Source organism: Sycon ciliatum, chromosome 1, assembly GCF_964019385.1.
Source record: "Sycon ciliatum chromosome 1, ocSycCili1.1, whole genome shotgun sequence".
NCBI lineage: Eukaryota > Metazoa > Porifera > Calcarea > Leucosolenida > Sycettidae > Sycon > Sycon ciliatum.
In genome coordinates, this window is record NC_088643.1 from 40,108,913 (window position 1) to 40,131,280 (window position 22,368).

General features: G+C 46.0%; 2 protein-coding genes across 2 annotated transcripts in view; both read right to left on the minus strand.

The window, feature by feature from the left end:
- LOC135825442 (uncharacterized) overlaps positions 1-6,140 on the minus strand; it is a 20,341-nt gene extending 14,201 nt beyond the window's left edge. The window contains exons 1-7 of the mRNA XM_065338148.1: positions 5,960-6,140; positions 4,349-4,478; positions 3,430-3,475; positions 2,986-3,058; positions 2,013-2,086; positions 1,181-1,258; positions 330-364 (exon numbers count right to left, since the gene is read on the minus strand). Coding sequence (XP_065194220.1) covers positions 330-364; positions 1,181-1,258; positions 2,013-2,086; positions 2,986-3,058; positions 3,430-3,475; positions 4,349-4,478; positions 5,960-6,023 — 500 coding nt within the window. The 5' untranslated portion in view covers positions 6,024-6,140. The remainder of the gene's footprint in view (positions 1-329; positions 365-1,180; positions 1,259-2,012; positions 2,087-2,985; positions 3,059-3,429; positions 3,476-4,348; positions 4,479-5,959) is intronic.
- Positions 6,141-7,183: 1,043 nt separating this feature from the next.
- LOC135825475 (max-like protein X) lies at positions 7,184-16,091 on the minus strand. The gene is made up of 9 exons (XM_065338150.1): positions 15,780-16,091; positions 13,188-13,806; positions 12,303-12,442; positions 11,276-11,369; positions 10,391-10,490; positions 10,070-10,106; positions 9,899-9,946; positions 9,272-9,388; positions 7,184-8,120 (listed from the first exon to the last, which is right to left on the minus strand). Exons 1-9 carry the CDS (start codon positions 15,810-15,812, stop codon positions 8,040-8,042), a joined length of 1,269 nt encoding a protein of 422 aa, XP_065194222.1. The 5' UTR covers positions 15,813-16,091; the 3' UTR covers positions 7,184-8,039.
- Positions 16,092-22,368: the final 6,277 nt, after the last annotated feature.

Sequence of the window (22,368 nt, forward strand, 5' to 3'; positions counted from 1 at the left end):
CACACACACACACACACACACACACACACACACACACACACACACACACACACACACACACACACACACACACACACACACACACACACACACACACACATGTGCAAACGTTTGTATAATTGCGAATCTGTCCTGTATAACCAGGTACTGAGTGTCCAAGGTCAAATGACTAGTGTAGAGTCCTGAAAAATAGTACTTTATATCCCATAGAATATTCAAACACCCATAGTAATTCATATGCAGAGTACTTTATTATTGAAGGTCACTGTATTTACATCACACATAGCCTGACATGGCTTGAGTACAGTAGTAGTTCAACACACACTTACTTCCATAACGACGCCAGGATGTCATGAGACAGACACTGCAGCAAACAGAGGAGAGGAGCGACAACTCACCAAAAACCCTCGCAGCACATGTAGACTGCTGTGCATGACATACGGGTACCTAGGGCTGAGTCGGGTAGCATTTTCTACGGGTATCGGGTTCGGGTAGTTTTCCACGGGTAGCACGGGTACCCGATCGGGTAATGTGTCCACGGCAACACCACAATGCACCCCTTCCCTTACACTCTGGGTAGACATCAAGAGTATGTACTCTTGGTAGACATGCGGAGCATTACATGAATTTGTGCACGTGCACTGTACATGATGTCATCCACGACTTCGGGTTTTCGGGTACTATTCTGTACCCGTCCACCCGATGTCGTCACGGGTAGCACGGGTAACCGACTACCCGTGCACACCACTACTGGTAACAGAGATATACCATTATAAATTTATAATTACAACTGACGAGCTAGGTCTGCCACTTCATTGTATAAATACATTTCCATTTACAATTATCCATCCTGTTACATGTATTTGCTGCTATTGTGGTGTGACCAAGACCTTACACCCACCTCACTTATCACAAGGGAACTTCAAGTACTTTAAAAAAATACTAGTACTGTATTGGATTTCCAGCACATCGTCGTCCTGAAATAATCCATTTCAATCACCCTATTTCTGTTTTTTTAGGTCAAATTTCAATCTTTCTATCTCACACCCCACCTCGACGACCACACTACTGATGCCCATGCATTCCTGAATATACGCATAGGCAGCCAATGCAAACTCATGCTAGAAAGTAAACCTACCCTTGGAAGCGCAAGCACAAGAGGGTCACGGTGACTACTTACCTCCACCACTGACAAGAGAGAGAAAGACTTCAGTACTAGCCCCACCTGTGTGCCATCTGTACAATCAATGAGCAAACCCTTGAAGAACCAGCCAGCCAGCCAGCCAGCCAGCAAACACACACACACACACACGCACACACACACACACACACACACACACACACACACACACCACGTACACACACACACACACACCACGTACACACACACACACACACACACACATACACACGCATGCACGCACATACATACATACACACACACATGCGAAAGCTTGGCAGAATGAGACACACCTTTCAAAATTCACCGGGGAAGTGGAATAGGTCTTTTTTAATACTTTGATGTAAAATATATTTGCAAATCACCTTGCATTTTGTGGCAACTAACTGCCCTACTTCACCTCATAAAAGGTCATGACCGTGAGCTCATATTGTGAATGCATGTCAATGGTATGGTTCAAATGATTGGCATCAATCTTGGTTCAGTGAGCCCGACTGAGGAATGTGGTGTGTGGCGTCCATTATGGTTATGGTGTATTCCGCACAGAAGACAGGGGCAGTTCTGAGATACGTGCTTCACCCTTGAGTCTCAACGTGCCTGCTCAGATATGAGAGGCTCTACTGTAAAACATGAATATATGAGTAGAGTATCTGTGTTGGGTAGAGCAGCATGGAGGAGAGCAACAGCAGTAGCAGTAGCAGTAGCAACAGCAGCAGCAGTAGCAGCAACAGCAGCACCAGCAGTAGCAACAGCAGCAGCAGCAGTAGCAGCAGAACCAGCAGCAGCAGCACCAGCAGTAACAGCAGTAGTCCTGGTACCCAACATCACTTACTGCTTTCTGGAGAAAGTCACCCAAGACAAGTTTAGCTTGCGCTTGCCCTGGTCTAGTGGCCAGTATGGCAGCATCTATAGTACACACGCACGCGCACACACACACACACACACACACACACACACACACACACACACACACACACACACACACACACACATCCAATGCAGCATGCCTTGTTCATCCTGCACTTACTTCCAGTACATGTACATTGTACACACTACAGTGTGCAGCACAACTCCATGTTGTACACAGGTACCTGTACAGTACTACTTCCAAGTACCAAGAGGCAAGAGTACATGTAAACCATGAGTGTGCTACTTCCCTATCATAACCAAGACTGCAAGAGTGTGAAACCCCAAGGCTTGAGCTGCAATGGGCTTATTTCTACTGCGTCACTTTCTGGAACAAGTATGATCAAGTGCGTCTACTTTTCCGTGCTTGTCACGTAGATATAGTACCAGTTCATCTGGTTCAGTGTCATGCATAGATCCACTGTCTGTAGTTCTGCTTGGACTACCGTGGCCATGACGTGCAAGGTCTTTGCACTTTTACTTTTCATCTCGGGTGACGCATGATGGCATTAGTGAGCCAAACGGCCGTGAAAAATTCACGGTTCGTGTGAGACTCGGCTAGAGGCCAAGTTTTCCGCATCTGTAGGAACACCATCACCCTCAAGGATCAAGGCGCAGATGCAGCTTATAACGTGGTGGGAGGTGAGTACTAGTAGATCAGACCCACCAGCATTTGGGCAAAGACCGAAACCCCCATTCACCACATCCATGAGTTCCAATTAACTGTAACAGCACGGCTGGAACAAATCTTACCGCTTCCAAGCAGGACTTGACTTGAAGCAGGTACCCTCTGTTTCTCAATCATGGTCTTAGACCATCCCACTATGCCTGCATGACCATGAAAGACTGATGCCAAAAAAGCCCCCCCCCCCCCTACACACACACACATCCGCACTTACATTCTAACTGGTCGTGTGCTGTTAGATTTGATAGGGCTTGTGATATACCATCAGGTCTATGCAGTGTCCAATTCTGCAAGAACAGTGAAGCAACATGTCACAGTAGCTATATATAGAGGGATACGGTCTACTTCAATTATCATACTTGACATGATTCTCAACTATTCAATGCCATGAACAAACCAAGACCAGGCATCAACAAAATAACAGCTGAAGTAGGGGGAGGGTCGATAAGGACGGGAAAGTAACAGATTTAAACATACCGTAATAACCAATGTCAATGACCCTACAATAGATGGGGAGATTCTAAATCTTACAAAGAAACATATGGGTGCTACAAAAAAACTTGCGTAAGAGTAAAAAGCCATTCGGGATAACATTTTTTTAGGGATTGATGGCTTCAACAGCATGGTTGATCAGGATATTCGATACACTGTGCCTTACCGATTTCTCAGGAACAGGGATGGAGAAAAACTTTCCTTTCAACTCACTGTAAAGAAAACCCAAACAACACAAACATCACAAGATGAACAATTTGCAGAAGTCTTGTCTTTTGAGCAGGACCAGTGCCAAACGGCCAGGCTCAGAGAAGTAACTCACATTGTCTTCACATCAGTGTTCTGACAACACAGCAGAGAGAATGAATGAATTGGTCGAGGACCAGCACTGTGACAGTACAGTGTGTTTTATACCAGACAATGCAAGCGTGCGTCACACTACACACGCAGCTGGAGTGTGAAAGGCACACACTCTGTGCAGTGAGAAATATCAGGTGCAACACAGATCGTGCAAGAGGGTGTGAGTTCGTGAATGGTGCTATATCTATCTGCCGGGCCACCAATGAATGATCAGGTTTGCAGCAACGGATATCTGCTAATACCTACTGGAAGTCACACAGGGTGATAGTGACAAATGGCATGGCAAACAGACTAAGCTATAGCCATGTGACAAAGCAGCCACCTCCTTGTCATATGCAAGGGACAGAATAGTGACTTCTTCTCCTGAGGACACTTGCAAACAAACTCTGGAGCACATGCTCAGGCAGGATTCATCACCACTCTTCACTTATCCCCTTTACTGTCTGAGCATAAGTAGCTATAGCAACTGTCCTTCACACATAGCATGTGATGGACATCACACATAGCATGTGATGGACATCACACATAGCATGTGATGGACATCACACATAGCATGTGATGGACATCACACTCAACACCAGCCACACCATAACTAATCCCACAATTGCAAGAGATGAACAGGACAGTTCTCACTCCTACTTTCATCACTACTTTCTGGCATCAACAGCCTTCACACTCATACACAGGAGCCTCAGCGTATCTTTTAAGGTCTTTGCTTAACCTACGTCCTGAGAAGAGAGATGCATGCATCCAGCTTCTTTATCAACTCGTCCTTGAGTTGGCCCTCCGGTAGGACAGCCACTGCCCCCTCGAACTTGGAGGGCAGATCTTCACAGCTGAACGGTACATGACCATCTGTGAGAGAGAGAGAGAGAGAGAGAGAGAGGGGGGGGGGGGGGAGAAGGAAGAGAAGCAACATTATGACGCCACATGCCGTGCAATGGTGTTCGCGGCATGGATGTGGCACGCCGTTGCAAAGAGTAGTCTAAACGCTGCGTTTCCAACAGTGATAACCTGTTTCCGATTTACCCAGATGTGTCCTTTAGAGGAAATAGATGACCGTGGTGTGTCTCTAGAAGGCCAGGTTACCTCAGCAATAAATTGGAGTTTGAATACACAGCAGAAGTACAGCAAGCGAAAACGAACACGAATAGTAGCCTACAAGAACTGTAGTACCATTGAGTGAGTACCGTAACATTCCGTTGATCTCTCCCCCCCCCCCCCCCCCCCACACACACACACACTCGTGCGCTGTGTCACGCCTAGCTGGTCTTTCAATAGGGAGACAGGAATTAGATCAAGGTTCTCAAGTGCAGTACCCGAAGCCAGAAGCCAAGCGTTCCCTGGGCCCTGTGGAAGTTTGGCTTGGCACTGGGCTTCAACTTTGTTGATGAAATCACTTATAGTTGATCAACATCCATTGCTACAGTAGCCATGCCATGCTGCAACGCACCGTAGCATGCTAGCACTGCAGTGGTCATCTGTGTGACTGGGTATGTGATTGCACTTCGACAGAGCAGCTCAATCTTCGTTTCTCCTTCGAGCAGTAACATCGACCGAAGAGTGCTTCCGATGCGCTCTCAAACATGCAGTGCAGTTCACAGCCAAATGAATCTACGACAGGGCTATGTCCATTTGTCCAGTCTCAGTATCAAAAGAGTCCGTTCAAGACCATGGAAAATATACAAAATTTCAAGGAAGAAGCTCCGAACCATTGATTTCCTGCACTGCGGTCGCTAGTTACGGGTCAAAAATCGACCTTGGGACAAGAAAAGGCGGTCGCTGGTTGAGTTGAGCAGGGGGTTGCTAGTCACAGTGCATTTTGAAAGTGAGACCGTCCGTGCCTGGCGAAGTGGTCATAGTACCAGGCTGGTTGCTAGTATAGTCACGGTGATCTTTAGCTGACCTCAGTGAGTACATGTAATGTGACCTCAGTGAGTACATGTAATGCAATACTCCATGCCAGGTATAAGATACAAAGCAATTTGAAAGTGTGCCGAAGAGCAGCCACCTTTCAGGCCAACCAACATCATCCATGCACCAGAATGTACCAGCACAGGGAAACACTACTCTGAAAATTATGCCAAGGTTGACCAAGATGTTAACAAATGGGTCTACATTGTGACACCATGCTTTTCACTCTCTCTTTTTTATATACACTTCGAACAGTTGCCATAGTCCAATAGCAGCCATTACCAATCAAAAAGTACCAGTATCTATCCGCCACTCATACACCTTGGTATATCAATATTCACTAAATAAACCTTGTAGAACGAAATTGTTACAATATTGACATTTTCAGGTGAAATCTACAATTTCTTTTTCGCGTAGCTTACCTTTCTCGAGACCCTTTGCAACGTCAGTCAGAAATTGACTAGCCGCTTTAGAAAAACGCGGCATGTCGGCGCAGTTTCTAATTCTACAACGACGTAGTAGCAAACTGAAAAACCTCACTCTTCTTCTGTCAGTAATGATGAAAAGCGGGGAAGCAAATCAAGCAATAGCGATAGGTATATAGGGTTCATTTTCATTCTTGATGTAAAACGTTGCATGTATTGAAAAATTATTATTAATTTTATAATATTATTTTTTCAAAAAATACAATCGACATGTACATAATTATGTACATGTACATGTGTAGGCGCGGGAAGGTTCGATATTTTGCCGCAAAATGTTGCTGCCTCATCGTCGATATTTTTGCTTTCATTTTGCCAGGCCACTCGATATTTTGCTCCATTTTTGCTCCAAAATTTGTGTCACGTGTGAGAAAACTGACCGAAAGTGGGTTACGTGTTGGCAAAAATGAGAAAAAGTGAGTCATGTGTTGGTAAAACTGTGCCGAAATGAGTCATGTGCACCGTATACCGGTATGTGTAAAATCTCCCAATTCCCAGCCAACACACCGATATTTTGCTCCATTTTGCCAGCAAATTCCCTTTCAAAATTCTTCGATATTTTGCTAGCAGACTATCGGGCTAGCTGTACATGTAGCTAGCTATAGCTAGCTGTGCAGATGCGTACATGTGAAAACCATGAAAACTGCATTCAGTCTTTTCAGATCGTAGCAAGAGATAAGATCAGAGTAGATTCTACATTATGGACTCTTGATCGTAGTATTCACTGAATACATGTAGAACTCAATCACATAAGTCATAAGCTACACTGTCACTGCTTGCAATTCATTGATTGGATTTAGGAATGGGTTTACAATTCAGCAGAAAGAAAGAAATTATTATTTCTGGGTAGAGCAAAAAAAAGGGCAGACTGAATAATAGTAAGACTACAAGCATGACCATGTAAAAGAGAATTGGTTGTTAATTCAATACGTGTACGCGCATATGCACATGTACACATTGGGCAAAGTGCATAGCTACAGTGGATACAACTGGAGACTATTGCACGACACGGCAGACAACACAGAGCAGAGAGCATCAGAGATCAAACACACGCATGCATGCATGCAACGGATAATCGCCACACAAGGATTTGTGAACAGCAGCCGAATCACACGCGTGCACAAAGTGGAATGTACATGTGCTAGTACAATGTACATGATGCAAGTGTGTGTGTGTGTGTGTGTGTGTGTGTGTGTGTGTGTGTGTGTGTGTGTGTGTGTGTGTGTGTGTGTGTGTGTGTGTGTGTGTGTGTGTGTGTGTGTGTGTGTGTGTATACCCATAATGTCGCGTATTAAAGCCGGGCGTATTCCTGTAGAAGCCGATGTAAAGGCTAGGCTTCTGTTCACATCAGGCTTCTATTCAAACCAAGTATTTCTATGTGTGTCAACACTAAAACCAGGCTAATGTGCCAACAGTGTATCTTGAAAATCAGGCTTGTATTCAAAACAGGCTTCTATTCGAGATAGGCTCTAATAAAAGACACTACGATACATAGAGACACACAGAGGTATATACCGGCTAAATAACTGTGCCTGCGTGAGCGCACACACACAGAGACATACAGCACTGAAGTACATGAATAGAACTGTGCCTGTGCAATCACAATAGTCTATAGAGACACACAGGAGGAGAACATGAATATAACCTTTGGACACACACACACACAAGGCCGGCGATTTGTACGTATGCATAATCATACTGTAAGAGAGCGGAGAAAAAAAGACTAAGTACTTGCCAGCAAGTCAAACAGTCCTGAGAAAAGAAAAAAACAAAAAAAACAAAAAAGGAGGTTGGGGGAAAGGCAGGCAAAGAATTTGCACGATTATCCATGATATGTATGAACTTAGAAGTACACTGGGCGTTTGTATCTCCAAGACTATACACGAGGAGAGAGGGGAAGAGAGGGAGACTGAGAGACAGACAGACAAAGGAGAGACAGAGTGGACAGCAAATGAAGCAGGACTCAAAACATCAATAAGGTGAACTTGGGCATGCGTAGAAAGGAGATCTTGCCATACTCCTATGACCTCCCACCATACATGGAACCTGCCGGCTGTTTCTGTAATGTCTGCAGAGACGAAATGACGATTCCGCGCATATTCTGAAACAAAAAATTATGGGGAAAATGAATTTTTATTAAAATAGTACGATTATCTACATAAACGTGTGCGTATTGATGATGCAAGTACAATTAAAAAATAGTATCATCAATACTCGTACAAACATACACGCGTACATGTACACATGCATTACCAACAGGTGATACTACCGTAAAATCCCGCCAGAGCGCCCCGTCTCTCTCATGCGCCCCTCCCTGACTTCTTGTCAGGGAAGTGATAATGATTGTATCCTCATATGACTCTGTGAAGTGTGTAAGGCTGTACTGTACTGCAGACATGTCCTCGACCTGGTTGGAAATGTGCGCAACAGTTCCCACCCTCTTAGCCAGGGATCGCACAACACCTTGTTTTTTAATGGGTCTGTACGACTCCCAGCTCTTGACCTTTGGTCGGTGTACGAGACGCAGGCACAGATTTCGTAGAGTGAGTACTTTTTCATGTAGTACTGAATGCGGCAAGTAGGACTCGCCCATCCGTCCCTCCCCAAATGGATCTACTCGAATGGTTGCGGAGGTAGGGGCGCTCTGGCGGGATTTTACGGTATTAGTAAAACAAATACTTTTTTTGTTCATTCGTCCAAGGCATGCACACTTCGTAGCAGAACAGCACCCATGTATTCTGAACTCTGGTTGATGTGCATTCAGCGCAGGCACCACATCCACGTCTATCATACATGTACGCATTATAGAATAAACTAATGATTCAACCCCTTGGGAAGGGAAGTTCAAAGATAGCCTTTGAGGTACAGTCAGACCTCGCTTATCCAGCCCTCTTTTATGCCCTCTTTTATACGGACTCCTCGCCATCCGGAAGAAAATCGTTGATTACCGATTTACAGCCTACGCCATGCATACATACAGTATGTGTTTTCGATTATCCGGTTCCCTCGCCTATCCGGATATTTTTGTGGAAAACGGATGCGTGTGGTTATGCGAGGTCTGACTGTAATACTATTTTTTTTTTTTAAACAAGTCCAATCGTTCCAAGAACATGTGCCCCCCCCCCCCCCATTCACTTTTTCTGAATTCTATTGATAAATGAGTCCATTATTTTATTAACGGTATCAGGTGACGGCAATGAGAACACAGGCCGACAGAAATTTCCAAACAATCGAACGGTCATATCATAGTACCTGTGGTTTGCAGAACTCCTCGAGCCACTGAAAGATGGATGACGACAATACCTCAAAGTTGTTAACCGAGATGCAGGCGTCAAAGGACTGGAAAAGAGTATCCATCACTGCTTTGAACTGGACAAGACAAGAACAAAATGAGAAAGAGTGCATCAACAGCCAACACATGGCGCACGATACACAAATCCCATAAAAATTGAAACTCAGATAGGCAAACTACTAGTAATCATAAAGAAAAATTGGTCCGGTGAGATAGCACGACTACGTAGTCTTGGGTCACACATGCCCTACTATGTCCTAGATTGAGGAAATGAAGAGTGCCAAGATATCGCTTTCTTCTTGCAATAATTGCTTTCTCTTGTCCACATGATCACTAGGACAAAACAGCTGAAACTGCTGTAGGACCACTAATATTAACGGACATTCTACTTCAAATGTAGAACACGATAGTTCTGCAACTACATATTATGTATGCCTATTTTCAACAGAGTCATGCCACACCATACTGGATAGCAGTTGAGACTGAGAGCGGCAGGGTGTTACACACACAGACACACAAACAAGAGAGAGAGAGAGAGAGAGAGAGAGAGAGAGAGAGAGAGAGGGGGGGGGGGCATGTTGGCTTACAACTTCAAATTTGGCAGCATCAGATACTTGAGGTGTCTTCTCGGGTGGCTACATGAAAGAAGAACAAATAACTAAAATAAGCAACATGCCAACACCGGTACACAGTCATTACCTGACAACAACAGTGTTCTGCATCGTACAATCCATTTAAAATCCATAACTGAGACTTACCAGAGCTGTATGTGCTTTGGCCAGTTGCTCATAATTCCTACACCATGGATAAGCATGCACACGCACACGCGCACACACACACACACACACACGCACACGCACACACACACACACACACGCACACAAACAATTAATATACTATGTCCAAGGACTTCCCAGAATCCCAGGTGAATCCCAGTTAGGACCTCGGGGAAGAAACAGAAAGCAAAAGAAGAGAGAGAGAACTTCAATATGTATACAGAAGGTCTTCCTTGCACTGTAACTCCCACTCTAAAAACAAGAAACCTGCATAGACGTTCACTGCGACTATGGCCGACATACCGTTTCATGATGCGAAGTGCGACAACTTCATTTCGTAATGCAACAAGATCTTGTTCCTGTTGCTGGCGGTGCTTCTTGAGATAAGTTAGATAGTCGATGGCTGGAGCAGCAGAAGCAGCAGCAGAAGCAAAAGAAACAATAACGTTGATAATGACAACAACAACAATGACAACAAACACAACAACAGCAACAACAACAACAACAACAACAACAACAACAACAACAACAACAACAACAACAACAACAACAACAACAAAAACAACAACGAAAGAAACAACGGCAGCAACAGCAGCAACAACACAAGCACTAAACAGCACTAAACAGAACGCCATTCCTCAACAATCAGGGGCATACCCATCTGTAGCAGCCCTGCTACCATGACTTGGATTAGCCGTAGATCCGCGCGGAACTCTGCACAAGCTGGATCTGGGCCCGTGGTTGTTTTTAGGAGCTGGAGATACTCGGTTGTGTTTTTGTTCCTCTGGAGTACGGGTTGTTTCCTTTGTAATTTGAATAATATATGTAACCCGAACCGAGTCCGCTGTTACACCATCGGCACGCTAAATGCAGGCAAGAATACATAACCCCTACAATGTGACTCCACATACACCTCTGCCACGACTCGCTCTCAGAATTATGTCACATTTCATGATGCAATCTACTGGACTGCACACAGAAATGAAACGCATTCGATCAACTTCACATCTCATATGCATACAGTCATAGAGCTGGGTACTTCATGAAAAATGACTAGAGTATTCTGAAACCGAGTCGGGACAGCAAACCATCGGGAGTTGCACATTTTTGGGAGCTACTCTTGTTGCAGCACACAAACATTTCAACAGTGGATGGAGTTAGGTGAAAAGCATGAGGGTCAGAACTTACAGCGCTGCAGAATGACCGCTTTGCTAAGCTTCTGCCCACTGTTATTATTGGTCTGGCAAGAAGGTATTAGCGATGCCAAGTCTTCATAGCCGTGCTGCGGTACAACAGAACAGAGCCACACACCACACACCACACACACACCACACACACACCACACACACACCACACACACACACACACACACACACACACACACACACACACACACACACACACACACACACACACGCCAATACAATGTACGTCAAGTTCCCACAAGCAGTGCAAGTACAATGTAATAACTATTGCTGTCCGACCACTACACCAAGCGTGACGACACTGCGAGTTAGAACCAAAACAATTGTTCTATCCGCTTTGTAGGAACACCTTGCTGTTGCCATGACACTCCATCAACACCATAGTTCCTTTCACTGTACTCCAACACATACTCATACATGTACAAGTACAATGAACCAGTGTACATGTAGAAACCCTCGTATCGGGACAGCTCCCTCGACGCTCCTTGCAGCCAGCTATTCACAGTCAAATCTGAAAAGGCATTCCCTGTCATGGTGGCCAGTCGAACGATTCAGCTCGTAATAGGCAATAATAGTCAGCACCTACAAACGTGTGTGCTTGCAAGTGGCATCGGCCCTCAGGCTCCTGGTACAGCAAGCCCAACTGAAGAGAATCATGTGCCATATCTACACTGGTTGTAGACAGTAGTGTACATGTATTCGGATTCTGAGATACCAGTATATGGCATCATCTAGCCTTCCAGCCACCAGGCGTCAAGATGAGCGAGGTTCTACTGGACTGCAGTGCTAGCTATAGATCTTCAGCAAGTTACAAGGACACAAGGTGTGAACATCTGATTGCAATGGGTTCAAGCCCGCAAAAGCTTGCCTCAAAACACATGAGAAAACCAATCTCCACAAATGGTGACAAGTTGACAACTCACCATGCTCCACACATGCACAGTACACAGACATTAGTATCATCACGGCTCGGTGGTGACAATACACCACGCTCCACATGGTACACATACCTTGATATCATCCCGCCTCTTTTGCTCAGCACTGGTATGAGCAGCACGACGATGGTCAGACTTGCGCCCAGACGATATCGGTGCCGGAGTAACAGCAGTACTTGAAGCATTTAAACTTGCCGTATCATCATCATCTTCGTCTATACACAGCCATATAAACGGACACACAGACACATTCAGAATGGCAGACTATGTACAACTGTGAAAAGAATGGTCATTCTGAAGAAGACTTATATGGTCGAGTTGCAAAGATCCATCAGTATCAAGTCTTGCTCCTGTGTCATCGTTTGGAGAATTAAGCTCTTGCTGTGTGTGTGTGTGTGTGTGTGTCCAATTTCACTTCAAGGTACCAGTGCATCTAGTGTCTGCTTCTATCAAAGCAGCGTGCTGTCTATACTGGTTACCCCAGCAAGTGTAGGGTGTGCATAGGTAACTGTCTTGGCCGTTTTATGCCGATGTACTCCGTGTGGTGTAGACCAGGTGTGCATTGGTGGTCGATTCACATGGCTTCGCCAGTTGTGTGGATTAGACAGTTATCTGGCGCAAGTCTTGATCTGTCTCATTCAGATCTTGTTCGCTATCGTTGCTATAAGAGAAAATCTGTGGGTGCACATCCAGTGCATTTGCAGATTTGCGTGCTTCTCTTGCGACGGGCGTATACATGGTACATACATGGTGTGTGTGCGTGAGAGAGAGGGGGGGGGGGGGAGCTACGGAGGATGGTACCACTGTAGAAAGTAAATAATACTTGAATTAATACAATTGAATACAGTCATAACCACAAGGTCAGAGCTCGCCTGAACAGAAATCACAAAGAGAATAGCTATGAATGATAAACGCCATCAAAGGCGCTAGCTCCTTGGAAACATTCCACCATGCTCTAACCTGCACTGTCATTCTCCACATTGCCGCATGCAGCCATTGCTGAAGCGGACGACTTGCGGTACCTGTTGTCATCTGCATTGGACATAGAGGAGGATGTTGCCACCCCCGGCGCCATTGATGCAGCTGCATGGCTTGAAGAATGCAGAGATGAATGCGTTACTGCAGTAGAACTGCCAGGAGCAGCAGCTGCACCAGCTGGCACTGCGGTCGTGCTGCCCGCAGTGCTTGTTGCCGTAGCAACAGCTGCTGCAGCTGCGGCCGCTGCAGCAGCAAGAGACTGCTGAAAGGTGGGCCGAGCTTGCGTGGCATACACATTAGCCATTGACAGTGCCGCAGGTACAGGCGGTGTACCGGCGGGACTGGCTGAAGCAACAGCAGCAGCACTGGGCAGCATGGACTGTGTCGGTACCATGTGTTTGAGTGCGGCTACAACAGCAGCAGACTGCGCTGCACTGACACCACCATCAGCAGCACTCTGTGCCATGTGGTGTGCTGGTGTTGAGCCGTGGTCATGGCCACTGCCACCAGCGCTAGAAGCGGAAAATCCCGCAAGAGACGGAGGAACACCGACTGGTTGGTTTGCAATGAATCGTAGTATCGGTCCCAGCTGCTGCTGTGCCTGAGAGACAGAGAAAGAGAGACACGCGTGCGTGCACGCACGCACACATACACACAGAAAATGATGACATCAAAAAGAAGCCGATGCCGCACCAGGGGCTAACTAATCGCAGCAAGGAACACAATGATGTTCATTCTTTCCACAAGCTATCAAAGATTCGGCGAGTGAAAGTATTCGGAGAGTATTTCAAGCAAACACTGCTACAAGCTGGCTAAGTCATGCTCGTGTTCTCTGTTGTAGTGCTTTTACTAGCCTTTTAGTTCTTCTCGCTCAGCGGCTGATGTTCAACCCTTTTGTGACGTTCCCACTGGTTGAAGGGACATTTTTATAAATTCTCTCAATGTGTTACCGAGCAAGCCCCCGTCCCGTGATAACACAATTTAAATTACAGTTGTTGGCAGTGAAGGTGGATCCCAGATACTGGTTCATGCTTACATGATGTGAACATTCGGATGATCAGTAAAGATTTCTCGGTGTACTCAAAACCAGAAGAAAATTTCTGGTTTCACATCCGTACTTTACGTTTAATAGTATTATTATTATTATGTCACCGTCCAATGGCAGAAGCCAATGCAAAGGAGGGGGCGTTAGCCAGCCATGGCAATAACATAGTACCAAGAGTAGATAAACAAGAGTGTGTAACTCCGCATATCTTCTGCACAATCTGCAGATACCCCGGCCCACGGCAGAAATTTTTGTTGACGTCACCTTTTTCAGAAAACAGCGCCATTTTGCCGAAGCGCAGTGTGAGAGCACGTGCTGGGCACCGACCTTGAAATGTAAAGCCCGGCCAAGTGCACGAGGTAAAACTACCCAAAAGACTCGCAGCGCGTGTCGTAGAAAAGTTTACGTCAACAAAAAAATTCCGCCTTGGGCTAACCTATCCGTGAGTTGCACACTCTTGTTTCAACTTGTTTGTCTACTCCTGATAGTACCAAGAGTACATAACCCCAAGAGTGTGCAACTCCTGATCTCCAAGCTATGGGTGCCCTGTGCGGTGCACTGCCTTCATTACCGTAATTCCGTGCATATAAGCCCACGGGCCTATATCCGGATATAAGCCCATGGGCTTATAAACAGACACAAATGCAACTCGCGTGTCAACAAGAATTTTTCACAATGTGGACTCTTCCTACCATGGTACAGCAGGTCAGTACAGTTTACCAGTAGAGTATGGTAGACCCACTATGAGCACGGACTTGTACTTTTTCGTGAACCTTCAAAATTCGAATATTGGCCCATGGGCTAAAAAACGAACATGTTTTACTGGATATTTTATCCCCAAACTGCATTATTCCACATATAAGCCCATGGGCTTATATGCGCGGAACTACGGTACATAGTGAAATGACGATCCAGCTGCCTGGATTTGAGCTTTTCTACGGTTTAGCCCCAACGATTTCACGTGCAATATGGTAAGTTCAAGGGCAATGCCTGTGCGTGATGCATCACATACAAAACCATCCAGTCTCCGGTGAAAGCGGATTTTCGGAAGCAGGAAACCATAGCAGATCAATAGTGACGCGATGGTCCACAGTTCGTAGCTAAGTAATGCCGCGCCAGACCCCATATGCAGAGTCGTATACTCTTGGGGTTATGTACTCTTGATAGTACAGGTGCCATGTACATGTATATTACCAAGAGAAGTATCAGCAGTCTTCAAACTGCAGTTTATCGATCTGTATCCAGTATGGCTTGTTGAGAGGTGAGTTGCTCACTGCTTTCTTTGGTGTGCATGTACTCGAATTAAGTATTTGCTTAGTACTGACGGAGCAGGGAAGAAAGAGGTTGAGTACTAGACTACAGTACTACACAGTATCGTGGGGAACAAAATCGACCATGATTCCTGATGTTTGGATGGTGGTTGGTGGTAGAAAAATTGCTTTCCTACGTTTCCACTCACATCTATGAAATTAAGCATGTTCTCATAGATAGGTCAAGCACAGTGATTTCATCTCAGATAAAAAAACTACCTTGATCAGTTCTGCTTCGTTGTCATTCGCCATCCCTGTGAGCAGACTACTGCTTGATTGAGAATCCAAACAACTCAGAGGGCAGACGCTTTTTGTTACAAGTCAAGAACACAGCCACCGCTTAGCAACATACCGCCAGGAGAATGAGGAGCACAAGACGAAAACGAGACTCGGGCTCGCAAAGATAACGTACTTCCTTAGTATGTAACAGCACAAGTAAGAAAAGTAAGCTCAATAGTCAATACAGGACTGAAAATAATAAGCAAGCAGAAAGTGCCTCTCATGCTCAGTCTACAGTTTTGGTAATTTCAGGGCTAGTACTTGTACAGAAACACGTGGGCGCCATTTTGGTTCACGTGACATGTGTCACACCATGCTGTGTACAGGGAATCTTGCCGTACTTCGCGTCGACTCTGGCCTGTTCAAATCCACCCAAGTGAGCCACAGTTCTCTCTAGCAGGCTGAGATTTTGCAGGCACCGAGTTCAGATGCGGGCAAAGGGATTCACCGAAGGATTTTTTGATTTTCGCAATTTAGACCTCAAATAACACCCTCAAACTCGGTAAACATGTCCCACCTCTAGGATCGTTTTGGCGAAATTCGCTTCGGTCAAAGTATGGAGCATCTCCTACTGAAAATTTTGAGCCATCGATTGTCAAAATCGGCTCATGTGGAGCTCACTTGTGTCGTTTTGAAGGACGCCGCGCCACGCGCGATTCGCGCTGGTTCTTTCACAAACGGAAGACACCTTCCAGTCAGAACTGCAGTGCGCACGGCAAGGAAAAGAAGGAGACGTGCATTTTCCATTTGTTGCACTGTGTCCTTTTCTTTTATTGTTCACTGATAACATGTTCGTAAAATCTTGAGCTAGAGAGAAGACTGACTTACAATCTGATTCATCTAGGCTTCAGCGTGATGCACGTATCCAGACCATAGGAAATATTGGGAAAGGAACCGGGAACCACGAGAATAATTTTTCTGGAGCGAATCCAATTATTACCATGGTTCCTTGTTCTTGAACACCGCGCTCCACATCGTCAATGTTCTGCGAGGTAAGGATTTCAGGACTACTGTCGGTTTGTTCGACCTCTGGGCGATCTGATCTACGTCCAGCTGGCCATGATACTGAGCCGAACGGGCCACTAGTTCGCTTCTTTCTCGACTCGGGATAATCAAGCCGGTCAGAGTGCGACTTTTTCCTACCCTGGATGCGACCCATGGCGCGGACTGAAAATAACTACTGAACACCTCCTTGTACAAGCACTGACATACAAGACCGGTGGTGGATACAAACTGACAACAGGAAACCCTAACAGCACCCGCTCTGTCAAAGAAAGTCGAAGGGAAGCAGTTCGAACTAGTTCAAGCACCACCAAAAAAAACTAGCACTTGCTCTTGCAGCTAGGTCAAAGACTGCACTGGCAAGTACACTTTGGCACAGTCGCGATCTCGCGGCCCCGCATCACGTGCGGGTATCTGATGACGTAGAGTGATTCAAGATGGCCTCTGACGTGTTTGCCGTTTTGTGATCCCAAATACCAGCCCTGAATTTTACACAACGTCGCAAGTCTTCTTGTACTTGTACTTGTAAGTTGTAGTACTAATTGTTGTCTTTACAGTTTTTGCATGCTGTGCGCGCGTGATCAGTGGTGATAGATTCCACTTATAGCGAACTCGCATATAGCGAAGTTCATGATGGGAACATAACATGTTCAACAGGCCAGGAACTGTTGCACATGTCATTCCTGTTTACAGTATAACGAACTTCGGCTATAAAGAACTAATTCTCCTGCACAATGTCAATGGTGTTCGTCATAGCAAGAGCCAGTTTTTACTCGAGACTCTGTCATACTCATACCAAGAGTCCATAACCCCCGGGGGGCTATGGACTCTTGGTCATACAGACTACAGTACCAAGAGTCCATAACCCCCGGGGGTTATGGACTCTTGGTCATACTCATACTCATACTCATAGTCCATCGGCCAAGTCTCAAAATCGAAAGTGGTGATGCACTGAGCTTCCAACTAAACGCGACCATACCCAGCACGTAGAGAATATATCAGAGAACACTATTCCGTTTGTTGGACGTGCCGAATTCAGTCCAGGGCGTCGATACGAAGCGTTCTTCGTCGCCGAGTTTTTTACTGTGCGCTCCATTTGAGAGTGCGCAGAGTTCTGATCGAGAGTTTTTTGAGCAGATTTTCAAATTTTTGAGGCTGTCAGCTGACAGCTGTCAACCCTAAATGGCACTTAGTATGTGACAGGCAATAGGTTTTGGTGCCTCCGTATGCCTTCTAATAAGTTCTATCTTCCTTCGTTTCAATTCGCTGCTTCGCCCACCACCTCAGGAGGTGACAGCGTACCTGCACTAGTCAGCTCTCGCTAACCCTGTCTCTCTTTCTCCGTCTTAGCGCTCGTCATTCGTGTCCTTCTGCTGGGGCGAGCTTGATACTGTTGTGTCGTAGTTTTTAGGCAATAGTGGCTGTTGTTCGCGTGACGATCAGGATTTATGGAGAAAGACAACGACTCGCCAAGTTCCCATGCAGCCACAGACGGCGTAGCAATTCTTACCGCCAACCCTTCGAGCAACGGAACCGGCCTGAGTTGGAAATCGTGTCTGTGTAATTGTGCCACGATACGGATGAAACACACAGGCTCACATGTGACGAGATGAAGATAATCTCAACAGGCTGACAGAAATCCAACAGGCTCACGGGAACGCTGCAGTTATGGTCGGAGACGCGGAGTTATTTAGTCACTGGTAAATGTTGCATCGAGTGCTGTGTGCTCTAACACAATTGTAAAAATCATGAAAAAGCGAAAATAATGCAATGGTGGGGCTGAGTGGTGTTCTTTGGAGGAGACGTCGCTGTCTCAGTATTCAACGCCGGACCCTGTATTTCAAGTCTGTGGTCATGCTCGATCATAAGTTCCTGTATGGCTCCAGTGCCTTCTCAGCATTGTTGGCGGGTAAGCACCTGGATCGTGTCCAAGTACTGCGGCTCTGGTGGCTTGAGGGATGTACGGGTGCTCGCCGTGCACCCCTGCCGGCAATCTGCTAGTGAAGCTTGGTACCTACTGTGTCTGGGAGATTTTCATCCAGAAGCTGATCTTCCTAGGCTGGAGCTGCTGCTACTCCTGTGCTAGCCCTCAACCACTGGCGCTCCTACTCGGCTCCAGTGTGGGCCATTAACCACCCTGCCCGATTTCGCACTGTTGCTATTCCACACCGTCAGCATTTAACTCTGAGGTCAGACCTTGATCCCTCCCACCATTTGCTATCTGTCTGTCTGCCTCTCTTTCACACACAGATGTGCGCGCATACATACACACACACACACACACACATGCACACACAGTGACACAAACATACACATAGCCAACTTATCTGTGTTTGGTGATCATCATCTGTTTTCTGATGTGCAAGCTCACCTCTGATGCCGATTACTTCCTTGCTTAGACCCGGTCTGCTATTAGACCAGTCTGCTCTCCCTTCACTCGCTTGTAAATCCTACTTGGAGCAATAAGGTTGTGTCACTGCTCCTACTGATGTCATTGTTGTGAAAGCAATATGATCGCCATTGGTGGTAATTTTCCACCGTGCATGAATCATTAACAATCATCATCTATGTGTCACGGCCTAACCATCCTCGTAACTCCCCTCATCGTGACTAGTGCTGTACCGTTGAAACCTACTTTGCTTCAGTGTATATTCGCTCCAAAGCTCTTGTTTTGTTGCATAGTGATCTGACGCAGTGTGCTATAGCCTATCGGGTAATATGGATAAGATTAGTACAGTCGGCATCGCCTATCGAGTGACCAGGTACATGTATAAGGATACTAGTACATGTATACCGGCTTAACGATATCGGAACACAAATAGCACTATGTGTGCAATATTCCTTTCTAAGCTCACGCTGTGCGGTGCAGATAGGTCATGTGTCGTTGCCAACTTGCCGCATGTGCATGTGCAGCAGGAAGACACCACATGTCGACTACTACTTATACTGTACAGCATTGTGTGCTTACATGCATCTACGGCCTTGTGGATGCAATTGAGTCTCACACACATGTACATGAAATATTGCGTGTAGTGCGGCATCAGTTAACATACAGTGGCTAAATATTTTTCTCGCAATAATGACCGTATTCACCACAAGTGTGTTCATGTCCAGAGCCAACTCAAGTCCTGTATTATTTATGACCATGACAACAAGACTTCCGGGCTGAAATTCTTCTATGACAGCAAGAGTAGATAAACAAGAGTGTGCAACTCGCGGATGGGTTGGCCCACGGCGGAATTTTTTGTTGACGTAATCTTTTCGACGACGCACGCGCTGCGAGCCTTTTGGAGAGTTTTCCCTCGTGCACTTGGCTGGGCTTTACACTACAAGGTCGGTGCCCAGCACGTGCTCTCACACTGCTCTGCGGCAAAGCCGCGTTTCTCTGAAAAAAGGTGACGTAAACAAAAAATTCCGCCATGGGCGCAGGGTATCTGCAGATTGTGCAGGAGAGATCCGGAGTTGCACACTCTTGTTTATCTACTCTTGATGACAGGCATGAACACTTGCCTTACAATTGTTCGTGATTGTACGAAGTACATATTCGCTGTTGCATCAATTTTGCACCATTTACATTGTAGTGCCAATAGTGGTATCACCTGCATGCGTATTGAGTCAAACAAGGTTACCTCTGTATAATTATGCTTATCGTGGCTATCAAGAGCTTCGATGCAAATTCCCAGCTGACGAATGGTGTCCAGCTTGTGTTCAGCTCAGCTGGCACTCACAACTCATAATAATTGCGTTCTAGACGCCAGATGAGATGTTTCAGCTACAATGTAGACACAACGTCCGTGTTCAAGAAAGCCGTCACTTCATCTTCTGTCCATCCTCAATAGCACGTTCAAGCGAATACATCTGAAACACAGTAGCGACAATCCGACAGCGGCGACACGCCGTCTTCTCCGAATGAGCTTCTACTGTTCTAATTCAGATTCCCCCAAAAATGTCAAAATAAATAATAGATTTCCACCAAGCTCGCTAGAATCTTGCGAACCGTCAACATGCAGGCATTTCAAGTGTTCGAGCGTGCGTAGATTCTGCTCAGCGGCTCAAGAACATTCGCCAAGCGAAAAAAAGTCGATGAGAAAGATGTAATGGTGGACGAAATTACGAAAATCGGAAGAAGGTATTCGACCCAGTTCGACTATCCTGGACTGGATTGGCAACGTCCAACAAACGGATTCGTATTCTATGGGGTCTCATGAGCTAGTGTGCCAAAGGGCGTTTAGTTGGAGCTTCAGTGCATCACCTTCGCCGAAAGAGGCCCTTTCTGAGATTTGGCCGATGGACTATCATAGCATGCAGTCGATCGAGCGTATTTGACGACTCCCTGATGCAGATGCTCGCTCCTTTATGTGTTGATCAGTTGACCAGGGGTTGACACTGACAGCATGTTACAAGGCGGACGCACTGACTGTGTGGAAAGCTGTAGTCTGAAGACTGTAGTGTGGAGAGTGTAGACTGTTTTTGTAGTGCAAGTTATACGGGGAGTCTCGGAGTCGCCCCCCCCCCCGGACATACCAAGACTCAAGTCAAGAGTATGGTACATGTATAAGCAAGAGTATAATAACCTCTTTGATCTTTGCTCCCTACTCATCATCATCATGAGTAGGATCAGGGGCGGATTCAGACCCCAAAGCTGAGGGGTGCGAGGATGAAACTTATATAATTATTTTCTTTTGCAGTAGTAAACCAAAGACATAGTATGTTATGTGTGTTACTGTATAATATCATAATTACACATAGCACCAAGATGAGTAGTATGATAAGTTACACCAAGAGTAGATAAACAAGAGTGTGCAACTCCGGATGGATTGGCCCACGGCGGAATTTTTTGTTGACGTAATCTTTTCGACGACGCACGCGCTGCGAGCCTTTTGGAGAGTTTTCCCTCGTGCACTTGGCTGGGCTTTACACTACAAGGTCGGTGCCCAGCACGTGCTCTCACACTGCTCTGCGGCAAAGCCGCGTTTCTCTGAAAAAAGGTGACGTAAACAAAAAATTCCGCCGTGGGCGCGGGGTATCTGCAGATTGTGCAGGAGAGATCCGGAGTTGCACACTCTTGTTTATCTACTCTTGGTTACACATTGAATGTCAAAATTTACAAGTAATTAAATTTTACGACTGCTACCGGTATGATTCTCAGTCAGACACAGATTATGCTATGTACATGCTATATACACAATGTCAACTCTAGTCAGAATTCAGGGCGGCTGTTCGGTTCCTCACTCCGCATCCTGGAGAATGTTGGTCATCCTCATCTTCCGTGGGTGCTTGAGGGCGAACATCCGGGGCGCGGATCCGCGCAGCGAGCCTGGCCGGCCTGGCCTTTTTTTTTTTTTTTTTTTTTTGGAAAAATCCTGACGGGTTCATTTGCACCCTTCGCACCCCCCTGGATCCGCCCCTGAGGATCCAGTGAAGAGTTGTCGCGGTACAGTAGGATCCAGGGAGTTGTAAGCACAGTAAGGCCGTTATTACACTACGACTCGCGTCTACTTGTCTAGCTCACGTTTGATCAGATTCT

Coding starts and splice junctions, on each gene's coding strand:
- LOC135825475 (XM_065338150.1), bottom strand. CDS start 15,812: ATGGCGAATGACAACGAAGCAGAACTGATCAAG. Junction 12,443..13,187: donor TGTGGAGAATGACAGTGCAG/GTTAGAGCATGG, acceptor GGCTGTGTATAG/ACGAAGATGATGATGATACG. Junction 10,107..10,390: donor GCACTTCGCATCATGAAACG/GTATGTCGGCCA, acceptor TCCATGGTGTAG/GAATTATGAGCAACTGGCCA.